Consider the following 22,451-nt stretch of genomic DNA (forward strand, 5'->3'; position numbering starts at 1 on the left):
GGGTAGTGGGGATTTGCCCACGGGAGTGCGAGTGTGCAGTCCACACAGACAAAATGCTGTGAGCAACGGTCCTGGTAACACAAAGGCACATGAGGTCCAGGGTCCCCTGTAAGCCCAGTGTGGGCCGCGCTGGGGCCAGGGGACGCCTGGAGACGTGGGGTGGGCTGAGACCTTCCCACACCATCTTCCGGAGCCGCCGCCTGCCCTCCTAGCAGCAGAGGTCCCTCAGGGGAGTTTAGCAAGGAGGTGACAAGGCCACCTTTATTTTTCAGAACCGTGATGCTGGTAGCGGTGTAGCGGGTTTTACGGGTCAGAGTCCTGGCAGGAAACGTTCAAATGGGGTGATTTAAGGAGAGAGAAATAACGTGCATGTCTTCAAAGGCATGGGCAGGGTTAGGAAGATCCAGGGGATCGATGGGGGGTACGCTGGGGCTGAGGCCGGGCAGGGGCAGCACCGTGCCATGGAGGAAGCATTTCTGCAACAGGGTCAGCGAGATCTGTAAGTGAATAGATACGGAGATGGACGTGGAGCTGGGCGGTGAGTTCTGTGTCCCTCACGACGCTCTGCTGCCCCCCACAGAGGGCAGGACAAATGTGCTGACCACATTCCTCCCGCTGGCCCCACCTTGTTGCCCCATCAAGTCTCTGGCTGTGAGGCTCCCTGACTCTGAAGGTGCTGAGAGCAGCTGTGTGGTCCGTGACACCTGCGTCAGCGTGGGTCCCCAGGAAGTGGTGCCAACACACACTTAGACGTGCAGAAGGTGTGTTTGTGCAGGATGCGGGGCCCAGAGCGCAGCAGGGGCAGAGCCGTCAGACTGCAGGGGCTCTGACACAGGAAAGGACGGGACACAGAGAGCGGGCTTCCCGTGGCAGCTGGGCTTTGAGCGTCTCTGCCAAGCTGAGGCGGGCCTCGGAGGACCCCGTGCCGGTCACTGGCGGGGACAGCTTGAGACGGTGTGGACCCGTGGAAGGTTGGAAGGTGCGAGCACTGCTGCAGGGTGTCAGCCCACCTCCCCCAGACGCGCTTCTGGAGGCTGGAGCCTCCCCCGTCCTCACTCGGGGCCTCTGCGAACCCTGGCGTGGGGCAGAGCTCAGCGGCTGCTCCATCGAGAGGGACGCCGGGGTCTCGCTGCGCCGCAGAGCATCCCAGTGCTAGAACCCCCCACGCCCGCATCGGGCTCCTCCGCCTCAGGGCTCCTCTGCTCACCAGGAGACAACCGTCACGCCGGAACTGCCCGGCTGATGAGTGGAAATACAGCAACACGATAATAACAATATTTGACATTGGAAAAAACTATTTTCCTTGGGAGACTCCTGAGTACTTTACAAATGAGGATCATTACCAAGGCCTGTGGTTTTTAGATCAGGAAGTGAATCGCCAGGTAATTAAATGAAGGGGTTGCCGGAGACCAGAGGCTGCCTGCGAATGTGGAAGTAGGGCTGAGAATAAAAATCCGATATATTTTATGATTTGGCATGGCGCCTGAGACCCCGGCCCCGTGCCCTTTGAGGTTCACGTGGCTCACTCCACGCTCCATGGTCTCCGCAGACTGCTACACGATCCCAGCAATTGTGGTCTGGACCTCAGGCCATGGGGCAGAATCCTCATGGGGCCAGGTTGACCATTTCACCAGACATTCCCAGACGCACGTCTGTGTATCAGGGATTTGGGTCATGAGAAGAGAATTCAGAAACTTGGAGAAACGTATTCAATGGTTCCATGTGTGTAGGCATGCCTGCCGTGCTTTGAAGGTCAACCTAGGCTGTGTGTGAGTGTGTGTGTGTGTGTGTGTGTGTGCGCCTGCACACCCCTCCAACTCCTAAGCCTGGCAGACGTGACTTGAAGTCTGCCAGGCTATCCTGTGATACCTGCACAATGTTTTTAAAAAGCAAAAGTATTAAAGTGTTGTGTTAGTTTCCTAGGGCTGGAATGCCAAAATCAAGGTGTGGGCAGTGCTGCACTCTCTCTAACACCTGCAGGGGAGGACCCTTCCTCGCCTCTTCCAGCTCCCGGTGGTTGCTGGCAATCCTTGGCTTGTAGACACGTCCCTCCAATCCTGCATCTTCGAGTGGCCGTGTCCTCCCTGGGTCTCTGTGTCTCTTCTCCTCTTAAAAGGACACGAGTGACTCTAGTGTGACCTCATCTTAACTTACTAATTACATCTGCAGTGGACCCTGTTGACAAATATGGTCCCATACCGAGGTTCGGGGGATTAGAAATTCAACATATTTTGCAGAATTCAACCCATAACAAAGGCTTAAATGATCCACACAAATTCCCTTGCCCTTCACCCAACCCCCCCACCAGCCCTGCTTCCCGGAGACAACCACCCTCAGCCGCATCATCCCCTTCATCAAGCATCCATCTCCGCTCTTCTGAGCGCAGGTGTCATCACGTCGCGATTTCTCATCACAGGACTTCCTGTTGTCGCAGGTGAGGATTTAGCTGCTCTGTACCAGCATCTTCCCAGAACTGTTAACACCAACTGCCTGGTTAGATCAACAGTCTGAGGCGCAGGCTCACTGCGTAAGTGGTGCTGACCTCAGACCCCGGGGGTCTCTTCGTGCCCTGCTTTCCTTTACATCACTTAATGTTTCCTGAAGTGTTGCTTTGTCTTTCATCTGGGTAACTTTCTATGTATTGGTACCTGCTCACAATACTCCCAGTTGTTCCTGCGTGCCGCTCGGGCTCCTGTTAGTATTCTTCCCAGAGGCTCACACGTACTGGTACTCTGTCAGCGCCAACGTTCTTTTCTTGCGCTGGAGTCCCCTTCCTTCTGGTCCACGTGGACCATGTGTCTATAGGGTCACTTTTGAGGCCCTTTTCACAACTTTCCTGTGTTGGGTCCTTTGCACACACCCTGGGTCATGGGCCAAAGAGCAACAGATATATGTCTCCCTTTTTATTTACTTTTTCCTTCATATATCTAGAAAGCATCTCAAAATGTCTTTATTCTATTCCCACATTTGAAATTATTGTTTATCTAGATATAAAATCTACAAAGAAAATAATTTCTATCTAGAAGGCCCTGGAATCGTCCACCACGTGTTGCTGGTGAGAAAAACGCTGTCATTCTATTTGCTGATCCTTGTAGATGGCCTGCTGCTTTCTCCTTTTCAGAAGAAGGACGTCTTTAATCTTGGTATCCTGAAATTTCAGCCATTGGTGTGGGACTTTTCAATCTGGGGAATAATTGTTCTTCAGTCTTGGAAAGTTTTTACTATAATGTGTTGATAATTTCTCTTTTCTCTGTTGTTTCTTTCTGGAACTTTTATTGTACTGTTTTGGTGCTTCCGGTTTATTTTCATCATACCTTTTCTCTCCTATATTCCAGCCTTTCTGTTGAATGTTTATTTTCAGGCATGACACTTCAAATTCCCTAGCCTTCTCTCTTCATCCAAGAGCATATTATTCTTGTCTGATTGGTTCAATATTTTTTGTCTTTCTAGATATATTAGGACGATTTTCTTCTGTTCACTGAATTATCTCTGTTCCCTCTGGATTCCTGAATTTTTCTGGGTTTTTTTGTTGTTGTTGTTGTTGTTTGGGTTTTGGTTTGGACTCTCTCATCTGGAAGATTCTTTACATTTCTGATGAAACCTGGCTGCCTCTTCATTCATAAGAGAGGTACTAACCGGGGTGCCAGTTCTGTGTGCAGATTGTGAGCTGTTGGCAGGTGGGCTTTACCGAGGGTGGTGGAGGGCATCCAGCTCTTCATTGGAGAGACCCACACCCCTTGATATGGTGTGTATCCTCTCCAGGGGCGGTCAGCTTCTCCAGCCTGGGCATCCCATTCCCGAGTACCTGCATCTGGGAGAGGCCGAGGGAGGCCCATGTAGGATGCAGACTCGCAGTTGGCTTGCTTGTTGCAATCCTGCACCTCACCCTGCACTGAGCCTGGTGTCCCAGCGTCTGGAGCCTGTTCTCTTTCTCCCCAGAAAGTTTCAGTGACATGTCTGAAGGTCCCACAGCCCCTTAGTAGCTGAGCAGGAATTGGACACAAGATACCCTGACTCTGAGAGTGGAAGCTTCTGACAATAAGGCCTGTGAATTAGCCTTTGTCCCTAAGACTTGGCACTGAGGCTTACAGATGACACACGCTCAAGGGATGGATGGGGAAGAGGGGTGGGGGGAGGAGGACGAGGAGGAGGGGAAGGTAGTAGGGCCAGTTTTCTTGTTCTCACTAGTATTCTGAAATGGAATCAAACAGATCAATCCACAGAATGAACATGCATGAATCATCAATTTTCCACAAATACTCTGGGGAAACTCGTTATATTAAACAGTAATACACAGTTGGCCCTCATTATCCTTGGGGACCGGTTCCAGAACCCACGTGGGTACCACAGTCCTCGGATGCCCAAGCCCCTTCTGTAAAACGGTGGAGCATATGCACATAACCATCACACATCCTCCTGGGTACTTAAGATACACACATCTCTCAATCCCTTATAATGCCCCCTACGTGTAAATGCTATGTAGACAGTTGTAAGTACAATGGAAATGCTGCGTAAATAGTTAACCAAGGTGTGGCAAATTCAAGTTTTGCTGTTTGGAATTTTCTGTATTTTTTTTTCAATATTTTCAGTACGCAGTTGGTTGGATCTATGGGTGTGGAACCTGTGGATACGGAGGGCCGACTGTAATAAAAGTACAAAAGTCACCTGAATTTGTATCATTGTGAGAAGTCAGGACAATTGCTGCTCCACGCTGGGCCCTCCCTCTCGCCCCTCCCACCCACAGGAACGGGGTCCGTTTGCTTCCAACATCATAATAGAAGCGCTGCTCCAACCATGAAGGGCAGGCCGGGTCCCAGGACATGGGCGTCCTTGGAGAGTTGGCTGGAGAAGGATAGGGCACTCTCAGGGCCCAGGACCCGGAGGTTTATTACAGTCCCCCAGGCTGAGAAGGGCGATCAGAGGGGATGGGGTGGCTCCAGACAGCAGACGCAAGAAAATAATCACCGGGCAATACCCAGACTGGGGTGACAGGAAGCTGGGGGAAGGAGGCTTCGCGGTGGTGACAGATGGAGAGAGGCAGCAGGAAGACTCAGAAAGAAGCCAGTTACTGGCCAGCAGGTGGCAGGACTCCTGCTGCCGAGTGAGGGTCCAGAACCCGGAAAGATTCCAGCCACTTTGGGGGGAAAACAAGGGGCCACGGGGAGAGCAGTGAGATGCGGGCAGGGACAAGGCAGGACCGGGCAGCGCCAGCCTGGGCGCCGAGCTGGTGGCATCCAAGGCAGGGCTCTGGCAGGAGGCTCAAGGCAGGAGCGATTCTGCCACCAAACAGGTCCAAGACAGGGACCCCTCCCAGGAGTTGGGGACAGAGGACTCTGCAGGTGAAGGGGGACCCAGTGCCCTGACTCGAAGCCGACTAGCACCCGGAGAGCCTTTTCTCCCTGCTGATCCCGGAGGACCCTCCCAGAGCCTGGTGGCTGGGAGTCACGTGGTCCAAGTGAGGGAGACGGGGACCCAGGCGGGCCTGCGAGTCTCCAGAACAGCCTCTGCTGCTTCGCGTTCCCGGTTCTCAACCAGCAAGCTTTACTCGCTTGGCCGCCCCACAGTGACGGCAGGGGCGCTTTGAGCTTTGCGTGTGGGCATACGGCGCACTAAAAAAGTAAAAGCAATGACCAATGATATTAGAATTCCAATATTTCCTTTGATTAAAGTAGGGGTTTTCATCCTTGAAATGGTTGGAAAACATGGCTCTAGACCCCAAGGTTGCACGACTCAGCCGTGACGTGCACTAACTCCCCCGTCTCCTTGACCTTGCAGGGTGATGCTGAAGGAGCAGTACATTGACAAGACGCGCGTGGCCGTGTTTGGGAAGGTGAGGTTGCTGGCCCCTGTTTGCACACCCCCTGCTCAGGCCCTGACCCGCACCACCCCCAGGCCTGACCCTGATTCACTGGGAACATCTCTGCTCTGGCCGCCTGCGAGCCTTTTTTTTTTTTTTAGCATCTTTATTGGAGTATAATTGCTTTACAATGATGTGTTAGTTTCTGCTGTATAACAAAGTGAATCAGCTATACATATACATATATCCCCATATCCCCTCCCTCTTGCATCTCCCTCCCACCCTCCCTATCCCACCCCTCTAGGTGGTCACAAAGCACCGAGCTGATCTCCCTGTGCTATGCGGTGGCTTCCCACTAGCTATTTTACATTTGGTAGTGTATACGTGTCCATGCCACTCTCTCACTTCGTCCCAGCTTACCCTTACCCCTCCCCGTGTCCTCAGGTCCATTCTGTACGGCTGCGTCTTTATTCCTGTCCTGCCCCTAGGTTCTTCAGAACCATTTTTTTTTTTAAGATTCCATATATATGTGTTAGCATACGGTATTTGTTTTTCTCTTTCTGACTTACTTCACTCTGTATGACAGACTCTAGGTCCATCCACCTCACTACAAATAACTCAAGATGTTCAGTGATTCCAGCACAGGGAGCCCTCATCTGAGCAGCTCATGTATCAATGTTTTTTTCACACTGTCTGGAAGGAAAGAGAAAAAGAAGCCAGATCCTTGTGGGAGCGCTCTGTGAGGCTGCTAATTACTTTTCAGACGAGCCTGCCGTGGTTCTCGGGGTGGTACCCCAGGAAAGAAGGGGAGGCAGGAGTCTATTCCTGTATGTCTTTCTGTGCAGCAGCCACGTTGATTTAGCAGGTTCACTTACGTGGTAGGGAGGGGTGGGGAGGTTCGTGCCCTGAGCTGTCAAACCAGAGACGCTTCCAGGGGTGGCCCACGTCCGAGGGCCGTAGCCGGGTGTGGTGGGGCTGTGGCTGGGAGTTGGGTCCCTGGAGGACCACCTCCTATCGCCCTGGCCCCCTCCCCCATTGCTAGGTGGCCTGGACCTGCGGGCTCTTGGTCTCAAGGCAGGAGAACAGAGAGATTGACAGAAACCCGTCTTCCCTCTGAGAGAACAGGCCCTGCAGAGGGGCCTTGCAGTGACCCCATGGCAGGTGGAGGTTTGAACAGGTAACCGGAGAGATACCTGTTATGTCATCACCTCTGAGCCCAGGGTTTCGAGGGAGCCATGTGCATCTGAGACGAGGCGTTGCCCTGTGGAGGTCCCAGCACGCGTGCTGTGTATCCCACACCCGCACGGGAGGTGCAGCAGCAAAGGGAGGGCCCAGGGGACGGATCAGAGCCTGGACGCCGAGTCCGAGGGCTCATTCTGTGCTGGCGGAGGCCACTCCCAGCCTGCGAGGCTCAGAGCCAGTTGGATCACTTACAGCGTAACTTGGGGCGTCAGCTCTTACCTCGCGTCCCCATGGGAACGTTACTGCCCCACAGACTGACCACGGCTCAGGGCAGGGCCCAGGTCGGCCTCTGTCCAGTCTCGGCTCTTCCCCAAACATGCCCTCTGCTCCTGGGAGCTTGGCCTCCCTCCTCTGGCTGCTTGCCACGTGGGCACCTGAACATGGCCCCAGCGCCTGGACCTTTCAAAGGTCCCTGTGGACGCAGACGCAGGAGTCAGGGAGCGGTGAAGAGGCTTTCTGGACAAGTGGGAGGTTCAGCTGCCGGGGCGTTGTGTGCTGTGTGGACGGGGGCCCACACGCCCTTCAGAACGCGGCCCGCAGCCCGTCCCTGAGACAGGCCGAGGATGTGTGTGGTACTCTTTGCTGGTCGCCGCCCTTATCCACTCTGCCTGATGGGTCCCCGCCTCTTTGAATGGCGCCTCAGATACAGGGTCGTGGACTCTGTGATTGCATCCCCTCCGAGGCAATAAGCCATCGATTCCTTTAGCTGACGGGCATTCGGCAGTTTCAGGTTCACAGCACGCTTGAGAGAATTCCCCCTGCTCCCGCCAGCATGCACAGGCTCCCCCACTATCAAACCCCACCATTTGGTACCTTTGTTAACGGTTGACAAACCTGCACTGACACATCATCATCACCCAGAACCCAGAGTTTACATCAGGGATCCCTCTTGAGGTTGTACCTTCTGTGGGTTTGGACAGATGTGTGATGGCGTGTCTCCATCATTATGGGGTCGCACAGAGCAGTCTCTCTGCCCTGAAGATCCTCTGAGCTCCACTCTTCACCCCTCTGTCCCCTCCCCCAGCAGCTACTCCTCTTTTTACCTTCTCCAGGGCTGTGCCTTTTCCGGAGTGTCACAGAGACAGAATCACACAGTGTGGAGCCTTCCCAGATGGCTTCTCTCACTTAGCATTTAAGGTTCCTCCAGATCTTCCCATAGCGTCATAGCTCATCTCTTTTCAGCACCAGATAATCCACCGCCTGGATGCCCCACAGTTCATCCACTCGCCTACTGAAGGGCATCTTGGTTGCTTCCTAGTTTCGACAATTACGAACAAAGCTGCTATGGTCATCCATGTGCAGGTTTTTGTGTGGATATAAGTTTTCAGCTTCTTAGAGTAAATACCAAGGAGTGCAGTCACGGGATCATATGGTGAGGGGATGTTTAGTTTTGTAGGAAACCACCAAACTGTCTCCATAGAGTTTGTACCATGTTGCATTCCCACCAGCAATGGATGAGAGTTCCTGTTGCTCTGCATCCTCACCAGCATTTGATGTTGTCAGTCAACACATTTTAAAAAACAAACTGCAGAATGACTGGTAAGGCTTGGAGATTCCATCGACCATGAATATTATTTGCCAGAAACCAAAAAGACTCTTATTGTCATTAAGATATTCCTGTTCTACTGAAGGAGCACTATTATAATATAACAAACTTAAATATATTGATCAAAAACAGTTAATCCTACAGTGAGTTTGGCATGGCATGGACATGACAGACAGTCTCCATCAGGTATGTGGGTTCTACACACGCCACCCTCTCACCTCAGCACACACGCACTCACACACGCCCACACCTTTGACAGTCCCCGTGCCACACCCTGCTTCTCTGGGCCTTCGCTCCTCTCCCCGCCCACCTTTGCTCTGCAAGACATCACATCTGTGCCCCCTTCCCTTTGGGTCTTGCAGGAAACAGGCGCATCTGGACCAGCCAGCACCCACGGCAGATATGGTGTAATGCTTTACTCTCTCTGGAAGGCTCACGTTGAAATTGGGGTCTTTCATGTCAGCCCCAAATAAGGGCAGTACAGGAAAGGAAGGCCTGACCCACGTACACGACACGTGCGGACATCTGTCCTGGGTAGACCCCTGAGCTGAGCATCATGGCGACCAGTGCTGGAGCCCTTGGAGATTGGCTCCTCGTGGGCCCGCCCTCAGAACCACAGAAAACGGGCTGGCTCTGCCTGTAGGCAAGGGAGAGGCAGCAGGGAACGCTGCGTCAGAACGCTTGACAGTCGTCCCACGCTACACGCCGCACTCTGGTCCCCAGTCACCCTCCACAGTCCCCGCCGCGTTTCATCCTCGTGTCACTCGAACACGAGGCCCAGGAGGGGGATACTTGCCTCACGTTATATTGAGCTGGAAAGGCGTTTGCTTTCATCTTTTTACCTCCCTTATAATTTTTCAATGTTAAATTTTTTTAAAAAAACAAACTACGTGACAGTGGTTGCTTGAGCCACTGACCTCTTTGTCTGAAGCTGTTTTCATGGGTGAGTTATTGACTTTGCTCCTGCCCCTCTCTCTGCCTTCCGCTCGTTCCCAGGATTACGGTGGGTACCTGAGCGCTTACATCCTGCCAGCGAAGGGCGAGAATCAAGGCCCGGTTTTCACGTGTGGCTCTGCGCTCTCCCCGATAACAGACTTCAAGCTCTACGGTAGGGGCCCCGACCGGACGGGCGCTGGTCCCACCCAGCCCCCGCCCCCAGGCCTCCCCCCTCGGCACCCAGTCCGATAACCCGCCGGGTGGCGAGGCCCGCGGTGGAACCTCACAGACAGGGCCTGGGGGAGGGGGGAGAGGGGTGCACGCCACTTGCTCGGAACGTGGTCAACCCACCGCCGCCCCTCGGTCGCGTTCCCGACGCACGAGACCGGGAGCCAGAACGCGCCCAGCGCCTCTGCTGTGCTTGCGGTGATGGGGGCGGCGCGAGCACAAGGGGAGGGGACTCCGGGCCACCCCCGCCCCTCCTCTCCTCTCTGACCCCGAGTGCGGCGGGGGCCCTGCGCTGGCTCTCTGTCCGGCGCGGGGTGTCTGGGGGCGGGTGAGGGGCTGGGGGAGCTGCTGCCCAGGGGCCTGGGTGGCTCTGGCCCGCCCTCCGCCCGCCTCCTCCCCGGCACCGGCCAGCTCCTTTCTGCGGCCGGACTCCCGGTGTGGCGGGCAGACCCCGCCTGCAGCTGCACGGACGTGGCTCTGTGGGCACTGCTGGGGGTCCTCCCTCCGGTCAGCCAGCCTCTTTTCTCTGAACGTGAAGGGCTTTGTGACGTCACCCTGTTTTTAAATGTCGGCGAGGCCCTCTCTGGGGGCTCTGGGAGCCCCATTCGGGTCAGGGCGGCAGGGAGTCTCGGCCCCAACTGCCGGCACCGAGCCAGGCTGACGGGGAATCCGGGGGCTCCTGGTCGCTGGTGTGCGGAGCCCTGCTGGGGACCTGAGGTCCCTTCGGGCCAGAGGAACCAGCATCGCTCCGTGGCCGCACCCTCCCGCGCCCCAGCTCGGCACCCGTGGACCCCGCGGAGCCGTCCAGGGGCACCGGCGCGTCTGCAGCTCACCGGCTCTGGCAGCCGCAAGGCTCACCGCAGATGTGCTGATTTTTGCAAGGGCTCAATGCACATTCCAACTCAAAATCATACAGGAACTCCCCTAATTCCAAATTTTAATAATTTAAAATTATTGTCCCATGGGAATCCGTGTAACATATTCTCTATTTTTCAAATTCAGTGAGACTTTCCCGGGGTTTTTAATCAAGCTATTTCAAATCTGCCTGAGTTGAGTGCACACAAATGCGCCCAGCCCCACGCCTTGATGTGTCACTGTGCCTGGGACAGCGGAGAGCCCACGTGGTCTCCTGGACTTAACTAAGGGTTCCCTGCACCTGTAGAAGGAGCTCGGTGCCCTGGGCTCCCAGGCTTCCTGACGGGGCGGCCTGGGTCCTCACGAGACCCTGGACCTGAGCCAGGGGGCAGGCAGAGCGGAGGCAGCTGACACTATCTGAAAATAAGGGAACCCTGATGGAAATTTGCTCTTCGTATCTGTTCCCCCTTCTGGGCGTTGAAATGAAGTAGTGGCGGGGTGTGAATCCTGTTCATTTCGGGATCAGATCAATTCGGTTTACGTCGTGCTGCAATCCCACCACCAACAGTGGCAGGTCTAAATGTCTCTGTGGCGCCGGCTGAGCAACCCCGTAAAGACCCACGAGGTTGAGGTGCTTCTTCAGAAGCAGACGTTCCCCGGGCAGATGGAAGGGAGTCCGGCCCCGGCCCCCAGCCCCGTCCCCAGGGCGGCCCCCGGAGCCCAACGGGGCCCCGAGGCCAAGGGCTAACGCTCTCCTCTGCTTCTGCGCAGCGTCTGCATTTTCCGAGAGGTACTTGGGCCTCCACGGACTTGACAACAGAGCGTATGAGGTGTGTTTGGGGCAGAGCCACCACTTGGCAAAAACGAGGAACCCGGCGACGATGATGCGGGCCAGCCTCTTCTCCGAACCGCTCCCTCCCTCCCCCCCCCCCAGGCCCCGCCCCCTCTTAACTCCCGCGGCCTGTGTTCTCTCCCTCCCGCGTCATTCACCGGGGTGACGGTCTGGTTGCCCATCCTGGAACCGGAGGGACAAGGCGGCAGGTGGGGAAGGCTTAGGGTGGAGGAGTCCGTCCCAGGGTCGGTAGGCTCGGGTGTGGATGGCCGCTGGCGCCCTGCCCCGAGGCGGCTGCTGCCCCGGGAGGAGAAGCCCTTGATGGGGGAGCAGGAAGCTCCTCTGACACCACCTCCTGGTCCTCACCGTCAGTCGGCCGAGTGTGGACATCACGCACGCATCTCCTCACTGGCCCTGAGGAGGCCAGAGGTCTGCTGCCGGCCGGGCTGCGGCTTCAGAGCTGAAGCCCAGGCACGGACGACGGGACGGTCTGGCCAGGGCGTCACCTCCCAGTGGCGTCAGTTGAATGAAGGCCCCAGGCCACCTGCAGGGGGAGGAGACCCTTTCTCCCTGCTTCCTAGACCTTCTCCTTTCCCCTTCCTCCTTAAAAGGGGTTGAGGCTGGGAAAGCCCAGGCCCCTGAGAGCTTCCACAGGGCTTCCAGGAACTGTGCCTGCCACACTGCACGGCCCTCACCCTCCCAGTCAGGGTTCCTGGGCTCATCCCCTACTCCCCGCGGTGGGCGCTGACCCCCCTCTCGCCCACGTGCAGATGTCCAAGGTGGCGCACCGGGTGTCCACGCTGGAAGGGCAGCAGCTCCTGATCATCCACGCGACCGCCGACGGTGAGCCCCCAACGCTGACCACGGCGCCTCGGCGAAAGCGTCGCCCTCCGTGGTGTTACGGGTTCTGACACTTTCCTCTTTTTTTCTTTAAACAGAAAAAATCCATTTCCAGCACACCGCAGAACTCATCACGCAGCTCATTAAGGGGAAGGCGAATTACAGCTTACAGGTACAGTGCTGCACGCCTGCCCTGCCTTACACATGCCTTTTCACGGAGGAGGAGCTGAGTGGTACCCGGCCACCCATGACTGCAAACACTCCTCTGTCTCGGCCATCGGAGATGCTCGGGGACACATCAGATCAGACAGATGGGCAGTGCTTTCTTTTTCTGCCGATTGATGGCGGCTCGGTTCTGCACTCAGGCTGTGTTTAAGCCCCTTTAGGCTCCACCACTGCCCCCAGCTCCCTCCCCGGCTGATGAGCAAAGGCGGGGCAGCAGCCACACCCCCATGCTCGCTGAAGAGGGGGCTGCCGTCCCACACCGATGAGCGCAGCCTTGGCTTCACTAGCCTTCCCCCGGAGAGCACACATCTGCTAAATACTGGCTGGATGCTCCAGAACCTTCGGTGGTGCAGCAGTAGTTAGCACTGTCCTTCCCAAGAGCCCGACTCACAGCCTTGACCTCACTGGCATCAAGTGCTGACCCACTGGCTCTAGTGTAGGTGCTTTCCAGCGATGCACGATGCTGCTTCTGGAAACTTCTTCCATCTCCTTCCCGCCCTCTGGTTCACTTGGTGAGACAGGTGTGACCCCAGTGGTCTTCTCAGGTCCAGGATAAACGGGAGACTTCCTCAACCAGGGCCCCGTCCCTCGGAGCAAGGCAGCGCTGCCTGCCTCTGTCTCCCAGCCCTGGCTTTGCTGCGTGGCTGTCTGGTACAGGGCCAGTGTGTGCTGGCCGGTTGGGGAGCGCTTCCCGCAGGGAGGGAGGCCGGCTTGCGTGCTGATGAATGCGGAGGGAGGGGCTTAGTTCACGTGACACTGGAGTTCCTTCTGAGAACGCTCAGGTCACAGTACGACGCTGAGTACGTCGTATGCACGCGATGCAGCTGCGGCAGGTCCGATGGCAGAGCTCTGCCTGCTGGTGTGGACCACTCCCCAGATACAGGCCAAGCGAAGTCAGCAAAGTGCTGGGCGATACCCACCCCAGGTCCCACTGGACACCGTGCAGGCGCGGCGAGTGTCTCAGATACTCGATGAGCTTGTAAAGGTGACAACTCCAGGTGAGGGCTCCAGGCGACCAGGACCCGGGTAGGAGGAGACGTACTTCCGCTCTGTAACCCTCTGTACTATTTGATGTTTGAGGTACATATAATAGCTCAGTGACCACCTTCATAAATACGAAAATAGAGGTGAGTGTCATCACCTGAAGACATAAGAGGAAGACAGGGTTCAAAGTGTAGGAAGCAGCCTGGTGTCATGGAGAGAACACGGGCTTTGGGGCCAGTTAGACTTGGCTTTGAATCCCTGCTGGGACCGGCCCTTCGTGTGGAAGTGGTGCAGTGCCCCTGGATACTCGGAGTCATTACATTTGGGGACGGAATGATTAGCTGCCGTCTTTTCAGCCCTGCCTATGTCCCAGGCCTCATTCTAAGCATTTCAGAGGTATTCCATCATTTAACTCTCACATAGCTCAATGAGCTAGATTTTATGATGAGGTCATCTGCTTTCGACGCCGGGGTCCAGGAAAGCCCCCTGTGCAGGGCACACGGTGAGTCAGACGCAGGTGCCCGTGGGAGCGAGGGTTTCCCCACACTCACCAAGGTTACAGAGGCAGCACAGAATTCTTCCCATTTCTTTGGGAGTCCTGATGCCTGGAGGCCTGGGCCACTCGCTGCCTCTGTGGTCCCCGAGCCTGGATCTCTGTTGCAAATTCAAACACGCGGAGCGAGCGAGGCACTCAGAGTCTGTTAAACGATGTGTTTTCTGATTCCGTCCCTGATTTGCCGAGGGCACCCTCCACCTGGCAAAGCCGCGAGGAGAAGCAGCCCTGAAATGCCCTCCAGGCTGAGAGTCCGGCTGCGCGGAGCCCGGGCTGTGGGGCTCGGAGTCTCACCGGCGCGCCAGCCCACGCGGAGGGCGGCCACGGGGGTAACTCCTCACGCGTCTCTTGCAGATATACCCGGACGAGAGCCACTACTTCAGCAGCGCCCCCCTGCAACAGCACCTGTACCGAGCCCTCATCAGCTTCTTCGTGGAGTGCTTCCGGATCCAGGACAAACTCCCGACAGACGCAGCAAAAGAGGACGAGGAGGAGGACTGACCGCGCCAGCCCGAAGCACAGCCTGGCGCTTCCTGGGACGGTGGCACCGAGCGGGGAGCCCCGCCTCGCTCTCCCTCGGGGGCCTGGGCTGGGGGCGGGAAGCGCCGCCTTCCCAGCATGCGTGTTTCTGGTCCTGAAGGCAGTTTTGCCCCAGAAACAAGCTCCTTCCCGGGTGGAGATGCATCGTCGCTCACAAGGGCTTCCACGGAGCCTGCAACCATCGCCACCCCAGCGTGACGGGTACCTCCCCGCGACCCCTCCCCGAGGAACAAAGCAAAGGATGGATGGCAGTGCAGAAGCTGGCCCTGGAATTCGAGCTCGCGAGCGGTAGCGTTTAGACCCGGCCTCCGCTCGGGCACCGCTTCCACTCCAGAGCATCACACCCCGTCTGACGTCACCGCGCCATGGACCAACTAGAGCACAATTATTTTCCCAGTACTTGTTCATAGATTGGCTTCCTCCTTTCTGTAATTAGGAGATTCTGCATTTTAAGGGGCTGTACGAAGTGTTACTGTAGCTACGCTAATGGTTAACCTTATGGAATTAATTCGTATTTTTCTATGGTTTTTACCTGACACTGTCTCTGGTCATGGGGTTGCTTTGCTGTGCCTTTCTTTTTTTTTTTTTTTTTGCTTTGTTTTGCTTTGTTTCGTTCAGTCAGTATGTAGGCTTTGCACTTGTTTGGATAAAGAAACAGATCGGAAGTAACTAACTGCTCTCTCCTCAACGTCATCTTTAGACTTTGTGGAGACATTTCAGAACACTGAGAGGGAACAAAACATTCAGTAACTGTTCACTAAAAAAAGTCATAAAGAAAACCTGTCTCCCACCAAGCCGCATTAGGATCTGGCTTAGATTCGCATTGTCCATCTCCCTGTGCCCTTAGGCCCATCCTTTTCCTCCCTGATAAGCCGTCAAGTTTTTTCAGGTGATGTTTGGTTAAAAAACATGAACAAAGTGTTGACTCCACCTCCAGGTCTGTCACGTGTGCTGGGGTGACAGGAACCCTGGAGGCAAGTGAGGCCCGCGTCGGTGCGACCCCCGCCCTGGGGTGGCTCTGTCCCTCCCTGCCGCACGCAAGCAGTGTCGTCGATGTCCCTAGCCTTGTAAGACATCCTCTGACCAGGTGCACAGCCAGCAGCCCGTGTATATTTCACTTTGTTGTATATAAAGACGGGAATGCGGTCAGGCGTCGCACCGCGTCCCCTGCCCTCCGCCCGGTTTTCGTCTTGTTTTGCCTGCATGCCCACAGCCTGGCTGAGCTGCTCTCTCTACAAGTGCTTGTTGGAAATACGTTGACGACCGTCATCTCCTCTGGAGCTTGTTGACAACCTGAGTGTCCGTTCGGATTTCTCCAGCTCCCGGTCCCCCTGGGAAGGGGTGCTCCCTGACATTCTTATCAGCAGAGAAGATACGTCCATGTCCCTTTTGGTGTTTGGGGGTTTGGGTTTCATCTACACGAGCTTTGAATGTCACTTGTACTTAGTTCGATTGGAAGATCTCCGTCACAGGATTTTTTTTCAGGGGATGCGTCACCGTTTGGGAAAAGGATGAATGTGCCGACAAGCAGGACCACTCTGAGCGCTACATGGCCATGCTTTTGCTATTTCAATGGGCTCGACCGACTGCAAAGCCAACTCAGTCTGAAAAGGGAAGCCAGCTCTGGCCACAAGATCTGGCAGGAGGGAGTGAGGATGTGGCATGGTAGTGTTTGTTCATCCGTGGAATAAAACATTATTTTACCACTTGGATAGCTCTTTTCTTGCTTGTCCTCCACCATCTCACCTTAGAAAGTGTACAGATGTTCAAGAAGTCTTTCAAGTACTCATTGATGCGTCCTCAAGGGCCTGTGTGCCGCACATAAAACCTGCATCTGTGGTAGCAGCGACTTGATGGTAGGAAGAACAGGACCAGTCAAACACATCAAAGTCCCAAATCAACCAGAAAAGAGAATTTGAGTTTCGTCTTAAAAGTTTCAGGGTGAAGCCATAGAGGTATTCCCTAACACTGAGAGTAAAATTGGCTGTCAGTTGAGGCCACTGCATTGCCTGCTAGAAAACTTCAGAAAAACCTGCCTCTGTTGGAAATTCACTCACTTTTGTTGTTGTTAATTCAGTAAGTCTGATGTAGCCCAGCCTGAAAGCAGAGAGATTGGTTAAATAAACCCTTCCAAACCATCAAGCAGCTGCTGCCTCAGAGAAACTGGCTGTCAGTCCAGTCACCCCAGCTGAATGCTGTCACCCTTCTTGACCAAGAATCAAGAAGCAGACGAGATAGAACGAAAAAGCCAGATGCAGCGGAGCTCACCCCAAGCCCAGTGTGTCAGCCTCCCACCCGCGGTCACGCGAGCAGCCCCGGCCTCTCCCCACTCGCCCAGGACGGAGGCCACCCCCTCCCCACTGCCTTCTGCCAGGACCGGCCCTGAAAGCAGACACTGGCCTTGATCACTGGGACCGCCCCAGTGCCACGCGGTGGGAAGCTGGCCTGGGAGAGCCCGGAGCCTACACCTTCCCTGTGTGTGTGAGATGAAGTGTGTGACACATGTGACTGTGGTTGCTTGTTTCCATTTCTAATTAGTTTTAAAATGTTTTAATAAGACCATGACGCTGTGGAACTCCAGAGCCCAGTACAGGGAGCACAGCCCTAACCCGGGGGCATCCTTCTTCCTCGGCATCGCCTGGGACACAGCTGCCTCGTTCACAGGGGCGCTGTGGTTGGGGGAGGGCGGTGTGTGTACCCCTGGCCTGAACGCACGCTGCCCCTCCCTCTCTTGCCTGACCTGTCAGTCCCAGAAAAATGATTTCGTGAAGGATCAGTTGCCTTCCCGAAGCCCCTGTTAAAAACCTCAGTGTCATAGGAGAGGCTGGAAGGATATTTCAGAGATGCCCTTGGGCCTCCTCTGTCAGCACGTGGCTGTGAGCTCTCAGGACAATCAAGAGGAAGGAACAGGAAGCCTGTTAGCGCGTGGTACACACACTTAGGATGTCCAGACCGTGTATACACGTAGAACTCTGCCCCGCGACCTGCAGCAACCAGCCCCGGGCGGCCAGGACTCGGTCAGCATCTGACAGTTTCCTAATGTCTGCCCCCACTTCCAACTTGGGACCAACTGGGGAAAACCTAATACATCCCCTAGGCAGTAAGAGCCCTGCCCCAGCCCCCAGGGCACCCCTGAGGCCCCTCTCCCACCGAGAAGCTGTCCCGCTCCCCTATCTGCCTTCAGTCTCCGTGGAGCACACGTGAGGGTCGTCCACCCCCACACTCCAGCCAGCTCTGGGGAAGCAGACTCTGATTGCTCTGATTTGGGTGTGCATCAGTCAGCTAGGGCTGCACATCAAAGCACCACAGACTGGGCAGCTTAAACAACAGGAATTTATTTCTCACGGTCTGGAGGCTGGAAGTTGAAGCTCAAGGTGCCAGCGAATTAGGTTCCCAGTGAGAACCCTCTTCCTGCTTCATAGATGGCCACCCTCTGGCTGTGTCCTCACCCAGCAGAAAGAGGGAGAGAGCTCTGGTCTGTCCTTGTCTTATAAGGACACTAATCCCATCATGGGGGCCTCATCCTCACAGCCTCATCTAACCCTAATCACCTCCCAAAAGCCCATCTCCAAGAACCATCCTATTAGGAGTTAGAGCTTCAACATATGAATGGGGGTGGGAGGGAGACACACGTTCAGTCCGTGACACGTGGTTCTCATCTTCACGCAGGCATTCTAGAGAGAATATAGAGCTGCCGAGGAGCAGGTGGGGACCCTGGGGGCAAGTGGGAGGGAGAGGACCCAGCCTTGGGGACACTGCCTTGTGGGTGGGGCTTCTCAGGGGGTCTGGACAGGCAGGTCTCTGGGCGCTGGTCCTGAGAGGCCTGGGCTCCCTTCTGCAAACCACAGGCTCCAAAAAGCCATTCACCATCTGAATCTCATCACTCACACTACACAGACAGGGGATCAGAAGCCCTGAGAAGGCAAGGGAGTTGCCCAAAATCACACAGCAAGGCAGCTACAGCCCTACGTTGCTTTCCCCTTGCATTGTTTTCTTTCATGATAAGCGAAGCCCAGGCCTCCCTCCTGGGTCTAGCACGTTCCTCTGGGCACCAGCACTGGGCCCCAAGCACAGCCCCTGGCCAACACAGAACCAGGCTTGCTGGAAAGGGTGTCAAGGTCTAGATTCTGAGCAAACGACAAATCCATGGATGCTTCCAATTCCTGTTCAGTTCAGGCCTCTTTTCTAGGAAACCTCTCATTGGATCAGCCTGCCAGGCATCCTCGGAAGCAGTATAAGCTGTGTCTTTAATGTTTCCCAGATGGGCTCTGAAGCCACTACAAGTATGGTGGTAACATTTGGAAACAGAACAGCCTGAACTGGTCACACCCTCTAGATCAAAGACCCTCAACTCTGATGCACATCAGAATCCACCAGGCACTTTGTAAAGTAGACCCCTGAGCCCCAGGACGATGACGTACACGTGTACACACGCAAACACACACATGTCTGAGAAGCACCGCACTGAATGATATGGCCCCGCAGAACCTGAGCAGGAGTCCCCAAGGCTGCCACGTGGCAGCTCCCACGACATCCTCCAGAGGCCCCTGTCTGTCTTCTCCTTCCTCCTCTCTGGTCCCTGAAGGTCAAACAGACTCCCGGGTCACAAGGTGGGCGCTCCATGCTGGGGGCGGCAGAGAAGGAGGGACACGCCTGGGCCCCCAGAGCATGTGAAATCCCTTCTCGGGCCACTTAGAAGTGGTGAGATTCCTGGCCGGGGACCCTTAATTGTGGCTAATGTGGTAAGTCAGTGGGACGGGGCTTCTAGGGCCGGAGGATGTCAGCAGAGGGAGGCGTTACGGGCGGTTAACAAAACCACACTCTCCATCGTGGCCCTGTGTCTTCAGTGGCACCGGGGATCTTCCTGAAATAGAGCCCGACTCCTGCCCACCCGACGACAAGCCCCTGGGGGCAGGGAAAGCGTTGATTTCTTCTGCGTCCTGTCCTCCCTCCCCACACAGGGCCAGCGCTGGGCTGTGAGAAGGGGCTGGCAGGACACGGTGTGTGGAGCTGCCCCCAGAGGTGGGACCACCGCTTGCTCTCAAGCCTTGGGAATCCCACCCCACAGGTGGACCCTCTGCTGTTCTGGGGGAGGGGAGCTCTCTGAGGGGCTGGAGCTTCTCTGGAGCTTCACTGAGCTCACTAGCTGGCAGCAGGCTGTCCGGGGAGCCCCGTGCAAGTCAAAGGCCATGAACGGTGGATGGGGCCTCCCCGCTCCAGGGCCACAGCCTCTCAGCAACGCTCGGGCTCATGCAAAACTCTTCAGGCTTCATCAATCTCACAGCACACAGCTGTGGGCACTTCAGCACAAACCCGGCCAATGTGTCTTCAGTTATTCAGTCACTAGGCTCAGGGACCTAATCAACTGCTTGCAAGTTCCGTTTGTATAAAGAGTCAGTTACCGAAGAGTTTCAGTGCTGAGCTCCTCTGTCTGGAAGGGTGAGATTCTCTCTCTCCTCTCTCTCCCCTTTCACCCTCTCCCCAGAGCAGTCCTGCTGAATCCACAGCTCAGAGGGGCCCAGCCCGGCGGGAATAGGAGAGCGGGGGGCGGGCACAGGAGGGGCCCGGCGGAGGGGGTGCAGGGGTGGCAGCAGGCCTGGTGGGCTGCCTTTCTGGATCGGGGTGAGCGTGGCTCCACCGTGCTCTGGCGGCGGACCAGGTGCTCTGCTGCTCTTTCTGAACTTCCGTTGTATTATTTGTAAAAAAGAACGGCAGGGGTGCTCGTTGCCTGGGGCTGCTGCTAACATAGTGCTGCAAACCGGGCAGCTTAAACAGCAGAAACGTGTGCTCTCCCGATTCTAGAGGCCAAAGTCCGGATCGGGGCGTCGGCGGGGCCGGGCTCCTGAAGGCTGCAGGGAGGGATCTGAAAGCCTCCCTCCGGCGTCTGGTGGGCCCTTGGTTGGGGCAGCAGAACTCCGACCGTCACACGGCATCGCCCCTGTGTGCCTGCCTGTGTCCACGTTTCCCCTTTCCATGAGGACACCCCTCCCACTGGATTAGGACCCACCCTAACGAGCTCATCTTCACTTGCTCATCTGTGGTGATGAAGACAAGACCTCCAAATTAGGTCCCATTCGGAGGCACTGGCGGTAAATTAGGATGGGGCGGGGGGGTGGGAGGCAGTGACGCAGCTCAGTCCCTAAAGCAGGGTTTCCTACCGGGGAATAATCTGGGCGTGGGGGGAGGAAGAAGGCAGCGGGGCTGGAGGGCGGCCACAAGGACAGAGGAGCCCTCCCGGGGGTGCAGAAGGCTGTGGCTCCGGGAGCAGGCCCTGCGCCTCCCACCCCGTCCTCGGCGGGAGAGGCAGCTCCAGCGGCCAGGCTGCTTCTGGAGGGAACGGGAGCTGGGCCCGCCGTGTCCTCTGCGCTCCTGGGAAGGGGGCGGCCGCAGCACCGCCGGGCCCTGCAGGGCTCCCCCCTTAGGCGTCTCTGAGAGCCCGGATTCTCCCAACATCCACCTCGGGGAGAGCCGGGAGGCGCCAGGAACCGTCCGCAGGCCTGCTGTCGGCTCCCTGGTCGGGGAAAGGCCACAGGGCCGGCTGCACACGCCCGGAGGAGCCCGGTGCAGAGTGGGGCTGAGTGGCCAGCTCCCTCTCGAAACCCAGGCAAGTGCTCCTGTGCCTCTCAGGGGTTCACCCATGCCACTGAAGGCCTTTTAATGTTAGAAAATCGCAAAATGCAGCTTAATGGCAAGGGGGAGGTGCAGCCCTCCTCCCAGTTTGGCCTAGAAAAAACCTTCCCTGAAAACCGTCGGGGACTTCCGGCTTTTTGAGCGTGAGTCGCCCATTCTCCTTCCTTGGCCCCTGCAATAAACCTTTCTCTGCTCCAAATTCTGTTCGGCCTCACTGTGCGTCAGGCACACGAACTTGGGTTCGACCACAGTTTGTCCTGGGGAAGCCATCTTTACTACCGACAACTCGGTTTTACCAAAATATCCTGCCAGTCACGGAGGGTAAATTTCCTAAGAACACCCTTGGGAGAGTGGCGGGCTTTCTGCTGGTGGGGATCCGTGGCTCACTGGCACACACTCTCCCACCTCCCAGGACCGAGTGGACAGACACAGTTCCGATGGTCAGCGAGTGAGGTACAAACCCAGCCAGCAAGAATGGTTTGACACCTGCTGCGCCTGGCAGGCTGGGAGCTTCTCAGAGGAGCTGGGCTGGCCCTGGACCAGCCATCCGGTCCCCTGGCCTCCCAGAGAGGACGACTCCGACAAGGAGAGGCCGTGAGGACAGAGAGGCCGGGCACCGCGTGCAGGCCACAGGCTTCAGAGTCAGATGGGCCACCCTCCACCTGCCTGCTGTGTGTCCTGGGGCAAGTGTCCTAACTAACCTCTCAGGGCCCAAGTTCCTCCTTCGTGAGGCAGAGACTAACTCAGAGGGAATGATGATGTGAGCGTCGGTGGAATCTCCTGGGCTGCAGTAGTCAGTAAGCTGAAGCTGATATTATGCAGAACGACTAGAATTCTTTTTTTTTTAACCAAAGAGCTGGAAGGATGCCTGGCCATTTGCATTTCAAGTTTCCTAAACCACAACCTGAAAAATCTCTGGGAAACAGGTTTCCAGGCGCTGGAGGTGGGCGGGCTCTAGTCCGCGGGAAAGTGATGGGTGGGCCGAGGCTCCCCGGGAGCGCGGGCCGCGTGAGCCGGACGCTGGGTCACCGGGTGGCCGCGGGGGCCGGGGGCCGGGGGTGAGCCCCGTGTGCGCCTGCGCCGTCCGCTCCCACCGCGCCGGGGGCGACGCAGCCCCCGCACCTGGAGGTGCAGGTCGGCCCCGGTGGCCGTGAGGCGCGGAGCCCGGAGCAAGCGGGCGGGACTCCGCCAGGCCCCGTCCGAGACCCCGGGAGCCGAGGGCCGGGGTCACAGCGAGGCTGCG

The 22,451-nt window shown here is 56.4% G+C and overlaps 1 protein-coding gene across 1 annotated transcript in view; it reads left to right on the top strand.

Moving 5' to 3' along the window:
• The window catches only part of DPP6 (dipeptidyl peptidase like 6), a 792,296-nt gene extending 777,632 nt beyond the window's left edge, over window positions 1–14,664 (top strand). The window contains exons 21-26 of the mRNA XM_061198976.1: window positions 5,776–5,830; window positions 9,582–9,693; window positions 11,376–11,434; window positions 12,207–12,279; window positions 12,375–12,448; window positions 14,393–14,664. Of these exons, the coding sequence (XP_061054959.1) occupies window positions 5,776–5,830; window positions 9,582–9,693; window positions 11,376–11,434; window positions 12,207–12,279; window positions 12,375–12,448; window positions 14,393–14,539 (520 nt within the window). The 3' untranslated portion in view covers window positions 14,540–14,664. The remainder of the gene's footprint in view (window positions 1–5,775; window positions 5,831–9,581; window positions 9,694–11,375; window positions 11,435–12,206; window positions 12,280–12,374; window positions 12,449–14,392) is intronic.
• The last annotated feature ends 7,787 nt before the right edge of the window (window positions 14,665–22,451 follow it).

The sequence above is a fragment of the Eubalaena glacialis genome, chromosome 8 (genome assembly GCF_028564815.1).
Source record: "Eubalaena glacialis isolate mEubGla1 chromosome 8, mEubGla1.1.hap2.+ XY, whole genome shotgun sequence".
Lineage (NCBI taxonomy): Eukaryota > Metazoa > Chordata > Mammalia > Artiodactyla > Balaenidae > Eubalaena > Eubalaena glacialis.